The sequence below is a fragment of the Poecilia formosa genome, unplaced genomic scaffold, assembly GCF_000485575.1.
Source record: "Poecilia formosa unplaced genomic scaffold, Poecilia_formosa-5.1.2 Scaffold598, whole genome shotgun sequence".
Classification (NCBI taxonomy): domain Eukaryota; kingdom Metazoa; phylum Chordata; class Actinopteri; order Cyprinodontiformes; family Poeciliidae; genus Poecilia; species Poecilia formosa.
Genome location: NW_006800537.1, coordinates 81,567 through 98,580, shown reverse-complemented (window position 1 = coordinate 98,580; position 17,014 = coordinate 81,567). Strand labels below are relative to the sequence as shown.

Sequence of the window (17,014 nt, the reverse complement as noted above, 5' to 3'; positions counted from 1 at the left end):
ATCTATAAAGAGAGACGGATTCACTGCAGCATGGATGAATCTCACATCGGATCTTGGACTCGATCAGCTGCTGAATCTCTGAAGCTGGAAAACATACATATATCTATATATAGTATGTATATACATACATATAAACATGTATCCAATATATATTATTCACTATTAATCATTATTTATTTGTGTTTGTATAGTTATATAAATATATATTGATATTACTAAATAATTTATTAAATAAATTATGAACGGCTGTGTGCTTTGTAATATGCTCTTCATACATCGATATCAGAATATTCCATTCCTATTCTATTGTTATAGCCACTAAACATATTTAAATATGCTGAACTATGTATTAAAAACATACTTAAAAAATACAATTGTTTATAAATGTAGCTTTGATAGATGTTTGAATATGGTTTACAGTAACAGAAAAGCTGTTATGATCAATTAAATCCGCTGATAGTCATTGTGCTGCTAAACACATAAGCTGAGTGGAGTGGAGTACCGCTCCAAGATGGCCGCCCTAAATCTCGTCAGCGACAATAGGAGAGAGCGGTCCATGAGGGTCTGTCCTTATGTTATGTCTATGATGGAAACACCCCATAAAGTGCGCGTGCACTCTCTCCCATCCTGCGCATGGAGCTCCTCCACCCCCCTCTGTAAAATAAACATAAAATATAAACGGACAAATTACCGTTTATATTTTATGATTACTTAATATTACTATACTGTATTTATGTCCACCGGCTGATATAGCTGTAGAGCTCGGGGTAACACCAGGTTCAGCCCCCCTAGGAAGGCTGATGAAGAAGTGAGGAACAGATTCACTGACAGGATGAATTTATTGAACCACTCTGAAGGTAGAATATACATAACCCAATATATATTATTCCGTATTCATCATTATTTAATCATCTCTGATATATTTGTATATTTACATAAATATGTATTAATATTACTAAAGAATTTAGAAAAAAATTATGAGTGGCTGTGTGCTTTGTAAACTACTCATCATATATATCAGGGGTCCCCAAGCTACGGCCCGCGGGCCAGATCTGGCCTGCCTCCTCATTTGGTCCGGCCCCCTGAACAATACCAGAGAGCATTCAGTGTTTTTTTTTTTTCATATATATGTGGATTTTTCTTCAACCACCAGGGGCGCTCTTGAGCAGATATGAAACTTAGTTTCCCTCAATGGAATATATACTAGTCAGTACCAGTCACTGTTTTGCTCACGGTTTTTTTCCATTTGCATTCTGGGTAAAAATCTATCTACAAACGCAAATATGTCGTCGGCAGTAATTCTCCCCCCCCCCCCTCAACAAAACCTTTCTAAGGTTTCTTTCTCGAAAAACTAAGACCGGCCCCTGACCAGAAAAGGGAACAGTCATGTGGCCGTCGCAGGAAAAAGTTTGGGGACCCCTGATATATATGATGCTCTGCTTCGGTTCTCCAGAGTCCTATATATCAGAATTTTATATTCCTCTTCTGTTTTCCCCTCTAAGAAATTTAAATATGCTGAATCATGTGACAATACAATTAAAAAATACTTGAATAAATAAATGTTCTTGTACATGTAGCTATAATAACTGTTTGAATGAGGTTTCCAGTAAAAAAGGGTTAAAATCTGTTCAGTATTTAGTGAGTTATTGATTAAATGTGCTGATCCTTCATTGCGCCTGACAATCATAATGCTGAGTGGAGCAGTCGCCCTCTCCAAGATGGCGGCTTGACGTCTTGTCAAAGAGACAGAGCGGTCCACGAGTCCTTTAATGACCTGCTGCGTTCCTCCATCTTGGAGAACATTGTCCCGGCCGTCTTGTCTTCCGTCCTGGTGCAGCTCTAACCGCAGTCTGGCAGCCATCTTGGTTCTAGTACAGGGCTGGGCAATCCTGGTCCTCGAGGGCCGGAGTCCTGCAGCTCTTAGACGTCTCCCTGGTCCAACACGCTTGAATCCAACAGCTGAATCTCCTCCTCAGTGCAGCCAGGTTCTCCAGAGTCCTGCTAACGACCTCATTATTTGACTCAGGTGTGTTGAAGTTGAGATGCAGCTAAAAGTTGCAGGAGACCCTCCAGGCCTGGAGCTGCCCACCGCTGTTCTAGAGAGTAGAGACTTTCAGGGTCACGACTTTGACCTTTTACCTGCTAACTGAGTCCTATAGAGTCTGATATGGTCAAATACTCCTGCCTGATATGATGAGGAAGAACCTAAAGGTGGCTCTCTGCAGGAGAAGCTCCTCTGGACAAGAGGACTCTCTGCAGAACCAACCAGAACGTGACTGAGGGTCAACATGCTGGTTCTGCGTATTGTTGCCATGGCGACAGGCTCTGGCAGCTCTCAGCAGTCGGCGCCGCTGCCTGCTGGACCCGGTCCGGCCAGCGGAGGACAACCAGCTCTTTGAGCCACAGCGCATGTGTTTATATTTACCGGCTGCTGGGCGGTTCTGGTCGCATGCCGCCCGCAGCTCCACCCAGCTGCAGCTCAGCAGCACAAGGAGCCGCTTGATTCCAGTTCTACACAAAACATGACAAATAACTGAGGCGCATTGTCTGATCCTTGTGGAGGCCGGGAGGCGGCCTGGGCGCAGCGGGAGCGGCAGAGGAAACTGGTTTACAAGCTGGCTGGACTGGGAGCGGTTTTCTGGCTCCGCCGTTAAACTGGGGGAACTGGAGGCAGTCCAGCACAGCGGACTGGGAACCACAGCTGAAGGTGGTTCCCTGGATCAGAGCCGATGAACCAGAGATCCAGAGCCGGAAAATTCCAGAACAATCCGGAAAAATCTGCGGTTATTAACCATCTGAGCTGCAGAAACGGCCTGAGAAACAACGCCGCTCAGGGCCGGAAACAGGCGGCAAAAAGACACAGAAAAAAAGAAACGGGCAGTAAAATATGTAGAAAACTGGGTAACCTGGGTTCAATCTGCTCCAGGAGAAACAGGCAGTCAGAGAACAGCAGCTTTCTGTCCTGGTCTCTGGACTGCATTCAGCTCCTGGTTTTACCACGAGGTATGACAGATAGTCAGAACACCGGACCCAGTCAGAACCAGATCCTTGCCTTCATTTTCTTCCTCCTGATCAATTTGTTCTTCGCTGGGTTCAGACTGCAGCTCTGCAGCTTCCAGTTGTGTTAACACAACACCAGCTATGACCTCAGAGAAGCAGCTGCTGCTGTCCGTCAACCTGACATGCCGCTAGCCCCCGCTAGCCCCGCTAGCACCCGCTAGCCCCGCTAGCACCCGCTAGCCCCGCTAGCACCCGCTAGCCCCGCTAGCCCCGCTAGCACCCGCTAGCCCCGCTAGCACCCGCTAGCCCCGCTAGCACCCGCTAGCCCCGCTAGCACCCGCTAGCACCCGCTAGCCCCCGCTAGCACCCGCTAGCCCCGCTAGCACCCGCTAGCCCCGCTAGCACCCGCTAGCACCGCTAGCACCGCTAGCCGCTAGCTGAGCAACGGCTCCTGACTCAGAAGTAGCGCGCAGAATGCTTAAGCTCTTCTCGTCCATCGCAGCTTTATTCACAGTATGTGGTGGCTGGGTAGGAATAATAGCTTAGCATGATAAATTTAGGTGCTTCGGTTTTAAGATGTCTTTGTATTAAACTTCGGAACTGTCCTGAGTGGAGCAGGCTGCAGCTAAAGGCAGCTATCGAGTTTTGTCGGCTAAAACCTCATTCAGGGGAGCGTTTTCATCACCAATGCTTCGGTAAGGTTGAGCTTATCTCTTGGAATTTTATTTTGTTTTCATGCCATTGAGTTACATAGTTTTCAAAATCTCCCAAAAAATCCTGCTAGTTATGGGGTTCCATTTGTGTCAAAAATAAGTAGAAGTCATATGTGTAGATGTGTCGTTGCTATGTGTCGTTGGTCTATGTTGCATTTAGATGATGCATATGTAGATGTTGCATATGTCTATGTTGCATATGCGTTCGCTGCATATGTGATGAACGTCATTGGTCCGTGTTGCTATTGCCTGTTCTCTTCGCCATTAAAAAGTCTTGAAGTAGGTCATGTATGATCAAATTTTTTATTAGATATTACAAAAATGTTGGTCTTTCAATATCAGTGGTTTCAATAAAAGGGTAAAACTTTTTTGGAATCCAGTTTGTGATTTGCACATTATTATTATTATCCTAATGCCGGAATTAATAATAAATACTTTGTGGCATTTTGATTTAGTAATGTAATTACATTAGTTGTGTTACCACCCCACGCCACTAGAGGCAGTAGAAGGCCCAAAAAGATGCGACTAAGGAGCAGATTTAGAAGTACGCCGAAAACTGAAGAATTTGTTTAAAACTGTGAGGTGCGCTGAAGTAAATAAGAGAGAAGTTCAAATAGATGCCAACAGTGAAAATTCTTATTAAAAATGAAGATATATCACAGATTTAAAAAGCAATTTAATGCCCCCTTCACTGGGCCAGGACCCCTTGACCTCGTTAGCTGCCCTGACTAATGGCTAAAGAAAATACGAGGTAGAAAACTTAACATTTTGAAAACAATTTTATTGAAACCACTGATATTGAAAGACCAACATTTTTGTAATATTTAATAAACAATTTGATCATACATGACCTACTTCAGGACTTTTTAATGGCGAAGAGAACAGGCAATAGCAACACGGACCAACGACATGAACCAACAGCATGGACCAACAACGTTCATCACATATGCATAATCTACATGCAACATAGACCAACGACACATAGCAACGACACATCTACACATATGACTTCTACTTATTTTTGACACAAATGGAACCCCATAGCTAGCAAGCTAATGGCAGCTAAGCTAACTGTGGCTGAAGGCTAACTAAAACATAACTATTTCAGCTAACGCTCAGATTCTATTAATATTTTCAGTGTCGCTAAACAGCAAAACATTTGATATTTTTACAGTTTTTACCTTCATTAGTTTTAGTTTCTTCATCATTTGATCTTTTTCTCTGTGGTTTTAGTTGCATGTTACCAGATTAGCAAGTTTGTAGATTTAAGTATTTAACTAAAACTAAATTCTTTCCTGTTAATAAAATCACATTTTTATGAGATCTCTTTATGTTTGAATCTTCCAGATCCGTCTCCGATCCAGCAGCTGAATTTTCTTTCCATGATTTAATGTTTTTTACTTGGATATTAAAGTTAATGATCATAAGCTTTTGTCTTTATTTTGCTAAAATATTATTCTCCATCCCGTCTTTTCCTCTGAAATCACCTCTCTTCTTTTCACATATATTTGCTGTGAAGGTCTCAGTGATAAATGAAGAAGGATGTGAAGGAGGTCAAGAGGTCAGTGTCTCTCCAGTCCCTCTGACGGCTCCACAGCCAGAAGTTTTCAATTCCCGTCCTCACAAAGCAAACAATGAGCCGGTTTCTCCATCGCCATGGTGACCAAGATTCCGATCTACGATGCTCTGCCTCCACCCAACTGTAGCTCCACCCATGAAGCACTGCTGAAGCTAATCAGGCTAATTACTGTTTATAAACCTCAGCTGAACATCTGGGAGCTGAAACCGAGCAGCAGGGTCTACATCCACGTCACACACACCTACACACACTCGGCTGTGATCATTCCTCTTCTCAACAGGCAATGGAAACTTCTGCTGGGTTAAAAATACGCCACAGTAATTTGCTCCACATGTGGCGCTCTGGCAGAGAGACGATATTTTGACGGGGGAGGGATTCCTGGGGTTTCTCCAAAAGCAAAGGGAGACACACACACACACACACACACACACACACACACACACACACACACACACACACACACAAAGGGCTGCAGCCCTTCCCCTTACCTTGAGCCTTTTCCACAAACAGCACCTTGGAGTCATGCTGGAAGTTGTGTCCGTCCAGCACCATGGTTCCCCCCCCGGGGGCCGGGCTCGTCTCCAGGCTCTGCTTGTCCACCAGCGGCAGCTCCTGCGCCGACCTCTGGGCTGCGGGGGGAGACGGGAACCCGGTCACGGCTCATCCACACCCACTCCCCATGCGGGCCTGAGCATCCAGACCACTGAGCGGCTGCAGGCTCTGCTCTACATGTGCTGCTAACTCTGCCTCACTGGTTTCTGCTGGAAAGCCCTCTGGACCTTTACTGGGTCCCACCAAGAGGCCCAGTCAAAGTCCAGCCTCCAGACATTGGTTTAAGGTTCAGGGGGTTTCCTTCAACCCTTCTGTTTATGATGAAGTTCTCCAGGTTTGGAAACTTGTGGGTTCCTCTGCAGCTCAGAGTGGAACTGAGGAGCGAACTCATTTCACCGCTGACATCACAGAGTTCACTGCGACAGACTGGCGACCTGTCCAGGGTGTACCCCGCCTCTCGCCCGGAACGTTAGCTGGAGATAGGCACCAGCACCCCTCCCGACCCCACTGAGGGACAAGGGTGTTCAGAAAATGGATGGATGGATCACAGAGTTCAACCCCCAGTGCTGAAGGTCAGCTGGAATCCAGGAAAAGTTCACTAAGTTTTACTCTTAAGATTCCAGATGAACCTTAGTCAGCTCAACATGTTCTTCTACCAACACATCACTGATTTTCTGGAACCAACAATCTAAAATCTCACTGAGAGGGAAACCTCGCCTGCTTTAGCTAACCGCTAAAGCAGTTCAAGCTGCTGCCTGCCTGTTTCCTGTCTGACGCGAGTCTAGACAGGAAACCACAGAGCATCATGTATCACCTGTGATAAACTTCCAGTTCCGAATACTGCAGAAGTGTTGGGATCAAGAATGTGAAATTCACAGTGTCCCACTGTGTCAGGAAGGGGTGTGTTACTTTGGCTGATCCATTTCCCCATTTCACACATTTTCATCTGAGTCTGGAGGTTCAGAGAGTTCTTCAGGAGGTTCAACCAGGACTGGACTGGTCTGGACCAGATTAGACTAGATTAGGCAGGTGTAGACAGATTAGGACTGAACTGGACCGATTTGACTGCAGAGGACAGAACTATGGTGACTCACAGCACTCAATGGGGTTGGATGCGACCTGCAGAGAAACGGTCCTGCCGCCCGGCTGGGTGACGTGAACCCGGAACACCATCCGAACACGTGTGTTCTTCCGGCCGATGTCTGTCTCGCCCTTCCTCAGCTCGATGTCGGAGTTACGGAGTTTCAGGATTCCCGCGCAGTCGATTCTGTCGGGAGAAAAACTCAGTGAGGCGTGAGATCGCACATCAGCACCAACAGATCTTCCTTCCTGGATCTGCTTGGAGTTGGAAATGTTTTTCCTGGAGTTTCCTCCTGTCTGACTCTGCTGCTCCCATCAAACTGCTTTCATTCTGCGAGGCGCTCCAAACCGTCTCTGGCTTTTTGGCTGTGGAGCCGCTCCATGGTGCATTCCTTAAAGGCTACTTCATGTCAACTTTTGCACACATTTCAACACTCCCTACATTCTTGTCTGCAGCTCTGGTGAAGCAATCAGGTGTGGAAGCCGAGAGCCGAGTCCTGCAGACACAGACCGACAGTCTGAAGACCGGGTTACAGTTACAGGTTACGGGTTACGGTTACGTTTTACGATTACGGGTTACGGTTACGTTTTACGATTACGGGTTACAGTTACGAGTTACGGTTACGGGTTAGGCCGGATTTTCCCAACAGATTTCATATTCAAACCAAACTGAACTGTTGGCAATGATCCGGATCCGTCAGAATTCTGTCCTGGATCACTTTACGAAGCACTAACAGCTCAAACAGAAATCATGGAGATTTTTGGTGTTAAACCCAGAATGGACTGGACCGGACACAGAGGTCCAAACACATTCCAGTCTCACAGCATGATGCAGATTAGCTGCTGTTTGCTGGATATGATCACCCATGCTCTTCATCAGCCCACTCATCATCATCATAACCACTCCTCATCCGGAGGCAGCTTTAGCTTTTTTATCAAATAGATTTTAAGATTATTTTATTAACTTATAAAGTTTTAAATGGGTTAGTCCCCCCCTTATCTTCGGGATCTTTTAAAATTTCAGTCTGTGCCCAGAACCCTCCGATCAAATAATCAGCTATTCCTCACACCCGACCTAAAAGGAGATCGGGCTTTTTCTGTAGTAGCTCCTATTTTATTTAACAATTTACCTTTCCAGATTAGATCTGCCCACAGCCTGGATCATTTTAAATCGCTTCTGAAAACTCATTTTTATTCTTTGGCATTTATTTGAAGTAGTGTTTTGATACTCAGTTTTTATCAATTTGTCTTATTGTCGTTCCTGCACAGCACTTTGGTGCAGTTTTACATCTTTTTAAAGTGCTATATAAATGAATTTGACACTGACACCGCTTGTTAGCTGCTGGTTTTTAATTCTACTTCCTGTTTCTACTCACATGGCGCGCATGTCATTCTCCGGCAGCAGCGGGATCTCCAGCACCTTGGTGTTGTTGTGCAGGACCTCGTGGCTCGGCGTGGACACCGTCTTTCCCGTGATGCGGTGGACCTGGTAGAAGGCGTGGGGCCTCAGCAGCCGGTCGTCCGCCGTGCCGATGAAGAGCTGCAGGGTCAGAGGTTCGCTCTCCATGTAGCCGTGGAGCTGAAAGGCCAGAGAAGAGTGGCGGTTAGGAACCAGGACTTCCTGTGGAACCGGAAGCGAAACATGGAAGGCGAGCGGCGGCTGAAGCCGAGGAATGCTCGTTTCTTCGGGATCTAACTGCTATTTAGCGAAGCCGCCTGGTTCGGGTCGGCAGCGCCTCCAGAGCAGGTCCAGTCGGAGCAAGAGGAACGGTTCGAAACCAGCAGCTGGTTTTACCCGCCTACAGGAGGTAATATGCTAGCATTAGCATTATCAACGTTGATTATTCTAAAGGACTTCTCAGCTTATTTGATTTAAACTTTTATTCAATTCATAAATCCTTCATTTATTCCAAAGGGACATGAAATGTTGGACCTCTCTGCTAGCACTCAGTAGCGCTAGCAATTGTCTAAAATGGATGAAAAATAAATCCGCTTAAAAGAGACACGCACATTTAAAAAAAAAACCCACATTTTTTAAATAGGTTTCGGTGCCGAGGTTAGGCGACATTTATTGAAATTAGTGACTGACGGGTCAGCAAATGGATTTTACTGCTGGTGGAAAACATGAAGAAGACGACAGGAAATGGCAGGAGGATAACGGCACGGCTTGTTTTTAATGACTGACTGCATCAACAAACTTACATGAAATTTGAATTAAATTTCTTATGTAATGGAAACACCCTGATTGTGAATTTATGTTTTTTCAACATCAGCAAAATATTAACGCAATTCTCAAACATTTGTAATGGAGGGGAGTAAATGTTACAGCCAATCTGGACAGGCCTCTGACCGAAGACCCTGTGCTGACATGCTAACATGCTAGCAGAGATGATAGTGACACGTCCTGGATGACAGCAGCAGCTGTTAGCAGCTCTGCTGATCCACCTTGTTTGCTTTTGCTGCTGCTCTGTCAGAAACACGGAGTTAAAGATCTGATCCAGAGATCAAGATGGACAGAAGAGACGTTTGGAACTTCCTCCTCTCTCTGCATCCAAGGCTAGGGGTTAAAGTTTAGGTGTTATCTGGGCTTTGAGACTCTAATCGGCTGCTCCCAGTTGGAAGAGCAATACCTTGTTGCCATGGTTATGCATCAGCAGAACCAGAGGGAATAATTGTCCAAACTGCAACGATTCAATCAGAAAATGATTAAGTTTAGTCTGAAACAGAACCAATCAGAACCAAAGGAGCAGTTCCATCATGCTGCCACCAGCAGGCGCTACTCCAGAGAAATATATCACATGTCTGAAGGTATTTCAATGCTTGATGTTGGATGTTTCGTTCCTCCATATTCTGCGGTAGGACAGTAACGCCTCCTGAGTCCTCTGCATAACCCCACGTCAAACAGAACTAAAGCTTCAGAGACGTGAGCAGCTACGGTCAGCCTCGGGCTGCGGCCCCCCCGAGCCCACCACAGGAGCAGCTCTGAGTCAGCGCTGCGGTTAGCTGCCGCCGCCTCCGCAGAACACCATGATGTCAGCCGGGCGGGAAGCGGCCTAAACAAAGGGTGGTCTGTGTGGCTGGGGGCTACAGCGGAGGGAGCCAGGAACCCGTCATTAAATCATTAGCACCTTCTCAGGAACACGAGCCGAGCGTCGGCCGCTTGCTGGGAAACGTCTTCGTTTCCAGATGTTTCAGCTGCTGCAGCTTCCAGGCTCACAGAGGAAAACGCGCCGAGTAAAACCTCTGGATTGAGTCTGTAGAACAGAACCGTCCACATCTGGACTGTCCACTTCTGGACCCATCCAGTTCTGGACCCATCCAGTTCTGGACCAGTCCACATCTGGACCCATCCAGTTCTGGACCAGTCCACATCTGGACCCGTCCAGTTCTGGACTGTATTGACTCGGAGTTTCCTGTTCTGGAAGTCTGAGCTCAGTTTGCTGCATCAGTATGAGACCTGGTTTCCGTCTGTCCATGAATGAATGAATGAATGAATGAATGAGTGATGCATTCAGAGAGAGACAGCCTTGTCCCATTCAGACTGAGGTAAAGTGTCCAGATGTCCTGATTGTGTCTGGGCTGCAGCAGGAGAGAAGCTGCAGGGTTCAAACCAGGATGTTTTTGCTGCAGCGGCTCTAAAGACTCCTTCACCTCAACGGTAACCCTGGGTTACCATGACTCCACGTTGTGAGGAGCAGGTTGTTGTGAACAGACGTGAAACAATCATTTTCTTCTTTCTGCTCATCAAATTTCAGGTGTTTAAAAGAAAACAGTTTTCTTGAGGCACGACTAGTACTTAAATATTTCAGTAGTATTCATAGTATTTCCTGTTTGCTCCCGACATTCAGGCTCATTTCTGACAGTCGTATTTTCTTGTAGCTGTTTAATTAGCGTCTGCTTGCGAAGCTGCACGGCTGCTTGGAATGTCGCAAGCTGTTTTCAGAGTCCACTGCTTCACTTTCCCAGCCTGAGTTTACCCAGAACCGAGGATCCGCTGGGGGGGGGACGGGTTTATAGCCGCACCACGTCCGGGCCGGACCACTGTAGCCTGCTGCGGTCGGAGCGTGACTCAGCTCCAGCGGCCCGCTGCATTTCTGTCTGCGCCGCTCGGAGACGTCATGGAAAACTGTGAGTCACCCGTCGTCTGGACAGGAAGCGGCTGAGTGGACGGGTCCGCCTCACAACGGGCGCAGAGACCGAACCGGACCTGCTGTCAGAACAAACAAACCCGAGGTATACAGACCTGGACCACCGGGTGTCCGCCTGCCAGCGCCTTCACCGCGCCGCGGCTGCCCTCCGTCTCGTAATGCGCCCTGTGGTGCGACTTGGGCTGGACGTGGATCTGCAGGCTGTAGGCGCCGGAGCTGCTGGGCAGCTGCCAGTCCAGCGCCGGCAGAGACGGGCTGGAACCGGGCAACAGGAGGGAGAGGATCAGAACCGGGCCAGGAGATGGACCTATGTTCTGGTCTCCTGACCCTCCAGCCTGTCCAGGTTGCTGGTTGAACGCCGGCCTTACCTGAGGAACTGCTTGGGCTTCGTCCAGCTGAACAGGTTCTGAGGAACGTCCAGGAAGTAGCCTTCCTTCTTCAGGGCCGTGCGGCTGGCCGGGGGTTCGTCCTGGTGCGGCTCCGCCCCCTTGGGCTCCTGCTTCAGGCTGATGGTGGGGCTGAGCTCCAGGCTGGTTCTCCGGGCCTTTATGGGGACGCCGTCGCCGAGGTCGGCCATGCCATCGGTGGAGAGGGCGTTGATGGCGGCCAAGATGGCGGAGTTGGTGTACTGGTTGGTGTTAGGCAGCCAGCTGTCCTCCATCAGGCTAAGGTGGGGCGAGGAGCGGGGCGAGGAGCGGGGCGAGGAGCGGGGCGACGGGAAGCCGTTCAAGCTGTACTTCCTCTTGGCTCCGCAGGGCGAGCCGGGCCTGGACCCCCGTGGCGCTGTCCAGCCGTCGTCCGTCGCATCGATGCGGGGGGAGGTGGCGGCGCCGTCCTCTGGCAGGGCCAGGGTGGAGCCCTTTGGGGACACGGAGGGGGACTGCCAGGGCGAGTTCTGCGGCGAGTTGTCATAGTTGTAGGAGAAGCCAGACTCGAAAGAGGCGTCGGAGAGCCCGCTTCGGGACGACACGCTGCTGGCTGGGCTCAGGCAGCTGGGGTCGCGGTAGAGGTCGGCACCGGGTAGCGGCAGCGTCACGATGGAGGCGACCCGCTGGGCGGTCGGGATGCCGCCCTGCTGCGGCTCGTCCTCGGGCAACTGGCCGTAGGCCGTGATCTCGATGCGGGGGCCCTCCAGGGCCGCGCCGCCGTCCGGGCACACCGCCGAGTAGAACCCGGCCGACTGCGGGTTGTCATGGGGGTCAAAGGTCTCAGGCTCTGCCACGGACACGGAAATGGTGGGGCTGGACTGGAGAAACTGGGAGGCCAGAGGGAGGGAGAGGCTGACGCTGGGCGAGAAGCCGAAGGTATCTGGAGGGAGAGCAGGGAGGCGTTAGCATCTCCATGGAAACCAGGAAAACATGGTGGCGGCAGTATCATGCTCAGGGGTGAAACAAGGCTATAATGACTGATAGAAATGTTACAATAAATATGAATCTGAGGTAAGATCCATGGAGGTCCGGTTCAGAACCCAGACCGAATAGAACCGCAAACTGCTGAAAACTGAAGCCAACTTCATGTCCCACCAGCTTCCACTGCTGGACTAACACGGTTTGGGGTCCAGACGGTTCCGACCCGCCTCCACCCGGTTCCGACCCAGATCAGAACCGTTAGCCTCATGCCTGTCTGGTCCAAACAAAGCATCAGCCACTCTGACACGTCAGGAAAGGTTCGGGACCATCTTCAACCAAACCACGCCCACTGGGACCGGATCAGCCCCAGGTTCAGCTCCAGATGGAATCCAACTGGGTTTTCCAGAACCAATCCGAACCGGGTCCAAAGAGTCCCAAATCCAGACAGGAAAAGGTGAACTCACCTTCCTCTGCAGATTTCATCTCCTCTGTGGTAAAAGTTCAGATCCTCCATACAGCTGCTCCAGCTGCTGCGGGTCCTCCGAACCGGATCAGAACCACGACTTCTGCTCCGAACCAGAACAAAGTCCAAAACCAGGAAAACTCTGCTGGCAGAAAACAGGCGGTCGATTCCTGGCTCTCTACGCCGGGCGCAGCGGGACCGGGCCGGGGGATCCTGGCTGCGCGGCTCGCTGTGACGCACTGAGAAACTCCTGCGCTTATAAACGCGGGGATCTCCCCGCGCTGCCACGCGCCGCCCTGCGCGCTCTGACGCAGCGCCGCGCGCCCGGAGGAGAAAGAGGAGGAAGAGGAGAGGAGGAGGGGAGATTCCTCATCCCCAGATAACAGGGATGTATTCCTCTTTTCGGATCGGTCCCGGGGTGGATCTAGAAAAACATCTGAGGTGGCAGGAGGGGGGCAAAATATTGTTTTTAACTCTCATTGTTTCAAAATGAGCTTCATGTAGCAGCACTGAGGATTAAATATAATTTCTTAATGTAGTATAGTTAATTATTTTTATGTCTTTCCTACTCCTGCTAATTGATATGTATTACGGGATTAGACAGCGCCTATTGGTCGCTATGTGATGCTTTGTGTCCAGAAAACCCTTCAGTTCCAATGCAGGACGAGCAGAAATCCGTCACGAAAATATTAGTAGCGCCATCATTTATTATCATATTAATTAAATACGACTTAAAATAAAACTGAGAAAACTGATGTTTGATGCATAAATTATCCGTGATACAAATCTATAAACAGTTTAGTTTCTGTCAAGATGCAAGAAAAGGCCAATTTCTCTTATATTGGTCAGTCGTTTTATTTTAAATATGCTGTAGGAGCCGTAGTTTAAGGACTTATAAATATCATCACGTTTTACGAACAGAGGGGATTAGTTCAGTTTTTATCGCTTGTTTAACTTTTATGAATCGCAATAAAGCTGATAAACAGGTGAAGAACAGAAATGGAGACCAGTTCTGCTCTTTTTCTGCTCCGTGTCGGCATCACGAACACGCGGACCCGTTGCCATGGCAACCCATAGACAACAGCTCAACGAGCAGATAAAGCAGAGAGACGTTCAATCCGATGAGGGGAACAATCCCAAACAACTAACATTTCCCACACAAAAAAGTAGCAAAAACACCAAAACAGAACATCCAGTCTGCTACAGGCGTTATGTCTATATTGTCATTAATATATTAATATATCTTCGCCTGAACACAGCGCGGGTTGACCTGTTTAATGCTAACGGAACCAAAACACACCGAACTGCGCAGCACATGTTAGGTTATTAAAGTCAAAAGCGGGCTAACAACAGTTAGGCTAGCATAACTGACCCACTGCTCAGTCTTTCAATATTTTATTTGGATTAAAACTTTTTCCTCACCTGTTAAATGTGAAACCATTGAACCTTGTTATCTATGGCTGTCAGGTTTGAATTAACCGCTAAACATTTCGTCCATTTTTCAGATGGATGGTGATCCACCCTCTGTACACCGGGTGCAGCTAGAAGCTCACCGTTGATTGGTGGGCGAGGCAGGTGCCTTTTAGTTGGACAGGCCGCTGCAAGGTGTGTGTGTGTCTTTGTTTCTCCCATTGTTGCTACAATCGGCGGCTACATGTTGGCTTGTGTGTTTGATCGGCTCGTCTGAGGTCGTAAGTGCCAGTTTTGCTACCCGTGGCTGGGATCGTGGTTGGTTTTTGGGTGCTACACCTATCGTCCGTGTCTGCAGTGTTGCTCTGATGGCCTTACCGGCTACAGCTGGGGGTTGTTGTGGCTTCCATCTGGTCCTCACCTGCTGACCCGCTTCCTCCCGGGTTAGGCTGAGTCTCCACCCCTGGGTAAGCTACCTGTGATTTAGCTTTTGATTTCTTTTATCTGGATCCACCGTTAATGGGTTTTCTGTTTCAGGCACCTGATTGTGTTTTGGAGCTGCAGCCCTTTGGACGCTCTGCTGTCTTGTCATTGTTTGTTTGAGCCGCTCAACTAAACCTGTTGCTGGTTGGGCAGGCTGTGTGGGCGGGGCTTTGCTCCTCTGGCCCCATGGACCATATTATGATATTATAAGCAATTTAATGACTTATTTTCGTCATAACTTGTTGCGTATGCTGAACTGACAACTCCACTGACGGTCGGACTTCTTAATGCGCATGCGTGGGCACTGACTGCATGTATGCTATCTGACAGAACACCGGCAGGACGTTTTTGCGTCAGGACTCCATAAAGAACGGTTCTCCACTGTCGGTGGGGAATCTGTACAGGCGATGTCAGGTATCCTGATCGTATTTGTGGAACTAAAATTCACAGATTTCCAAAATCTGAAACGGAAAGTTTTGCTTGGATCAAAGTTTGTGCACGACCGCATCAATAAGAACAAAGGAGTGTGTGCTGGTGTGAGTATTATTACTTTGCTTTCTTTGTGTTTAGTGAATGGGGATATTTTGAGTGATTGTTTATCCATTTGAGATTCTGATTTACAGCTTCAGTAATAAAAACATCCATTATGAGAACCTTTTAGCCAAGTACAGCATAATGGCAGGACCGATGCACCTTGAAGCCTGTCTGTTACACAGTCTTACGTTAGCTGAACAGATCAATATGCAATGTGTACCGTATCTGACATGCATTAAAGATTTTGTTACCTGAAAAGGCTTTTTACGAAACTGTAATGGTGTTAGCCACGCTAGCATCGAGTACCAGGCCTTGGCACACTCAAACATTTGCCAACAACAGAAATCACTGATTCCAAAAGTAACCGTCAAAACCATGAATGCCGACTTACCCAGCCTTGCAAGAACAATAGGCATCAGTGATCTTGTCCACAGCTATATTTATGCTGAGGGTGTGAGGATCTGCTGTTTTCCTCATCAACCGGTAGCATTTAGCTGTGACGCGCACAATGTTGGAGGCATCGCGTGGCTCAAACACCTTGATGTCGTCCATAAGAGATGACATGAACTTGTTGGTTCCCCTGTCCATTGTCGTGGCTGATATTTTGTGAAAATCCGGCATTAATGCTACACTAATCGACTCAGAAATACTCTGCAGAGAGTCAGTCGAAATGAAAGACGCCATGTTTACACATAGAAACTAAGCCCTGTGAGGCTTTGTTTGTGAGCCATGCAGGATTTTAGGGGGCGTTTCTGGGCGGAGCTTGGTAAGGTCAATTGAAGGGCATTTGGATCTGGATGACGACAATGATTTGTTCCATTGTTTGAAGTGTTTCCTTTTACAGTTTATTTGTTGTGTTATTGAAGTTACTAATTTGCTTTTTTTGTTTGTTTGATTTACTAATTTCTTTTGCATTGCATGTTTTGTTTATTTCTTTTGGAATAATTGAACTTGTCTGTCCTTACCTTATGTGTTCCCCTTTGTTCCAGGGACCAAGTAGTAGGCCTGAAGCCTCGTTTTTTTAAAAGAGAAATGTTTTAAGGAAATTGTTTAATAAAATGTTGTGCACTGTTTGTAACCAAAGAACAGAATTTACTCGGGTTCAGATAGCAGTTTACTATCAACCAGTTATGTTTATTACAAGTTACTGGACTGAAACACATCCAACTTCGTCTCAACACTGTCATACAGTTTTCCTGGAAAAACCACAAAGAGAAAGAAAAATAAAAACTTAGATTATAAAGAATCCTTTCAGGGTCCTTGGTAAAAAAAAGAATAAAATTAAATTAAAAGAAGCTGGCCAGCAAAAAAAAAAGTTCATAAAGAGCTCCATATTTGTGTGTGTGTGTCTGATTCGTACAAAACGATGAAAGAGGTTGTCCTGGCTGGGATGGCGACCCAGAATGATGACGGTAGCCGATGTCCACAGACACAGAAACTCCGCGGCCTCTCTCTCTTCCTCCGCAGGCACAGGAGCACCTTCCCAGTGTTCCTTTCCCCGATATCGGCCACAATAATGCACTAGCAGGAAAACATCATATATCAGGCATAAAGAAGTCTGGCGCTATGCAGAAGGACGGCAGAGACTGGCATGTCTCTACTCCGCAGCAGCTCTGAAACTCTAAAGCCCGGGAGTTTCCCTAGTAACTGCAGTCGGAACGCTGCCGTAAAGTGATGTCGTACTTTGCTCTTAAAGGGACACT

At 47.7% G+C, this 17,014-nt stretch overlaps 1 protein-coding gene and 2 long non-coding RNA genes across 4 annotated transcripts in view; 2 read left to right on the top strand and 1 right to left on the bottom strand.

Annotated features, from left to right (window-relative positions):
- Positions 1 to 6,489, top strand: part of LOC107834372 (uncharacterized) — a 10,070-nt gene extending 3,581 nt beyond the window's left edge. Inside the window, exons 2-3 of the long non-coding RNA XR_001660169.1 lie at positions 2,954 to 2,959; positions 6,479 to 6,489. This is a non-coding gene — a long non-coding RNA (uncharacterized LOC107834372). The remainder of the gene's footprint in view (positions 1 to 2,953; positions 2,960 to 6,478) is intronic.
- The window catches only part of LOC103130011 (nuclear factor of activated T-cells, cytoplasmic 1-like), a 22,756-nt gene extending 7,280 nt beyond the window's left edge, over positions 1 to 15,476 (bottom strand). For both annotated transcript variants that reach the window (XM_007541282.2, XM_016665600.1), the window contains exons 1-6: positions 12,886 to 15,476; positions 11,441 to 12,380; positions 11,168 to 11,327; positions 8,301 to 8,503; positions 6,939 to 7,111; positions 5,781 to 5,921 (exon numbers count right to left, since the gene is read on the bottom strand). In XM_007541282.2, coding sequence (XP_007541344.1) covers positions 5,781 to 5,921; positions 6,939 to 7,111; positions 8,301 to 8,503; positions 11,168 to 11,327; positions 11,441 to 12,380; positions 12,886 to 12,904 — 1,636 coding nt within the window. In that variant the 5' untranslated portion in view covers positions 12,905 to 15,476. The remainder of the gene's footprint in view (positions 1 to 5,780; positions 5,922 to 6,938; positions 7,112 to 8,300; positions 8,504 to 11,167; positions 11,328 to 11,440; positions 12,381 to 12,885) is intronic.
- On the top strand, positions 8,490 to 9,161 carry LOC107834371 (uncharacterized). Its single transcript, XR_001660168.1, has 2 exons — positions 8,490 to 8,732; positions 8,840 to 9,161. It is a non-coding gene; the product is annotated as an uncharacterized LOC107834371 (long non-coding RNA).
- Positions 15,477 to 17,014: the final 1,538 nt, after the last annotated feature.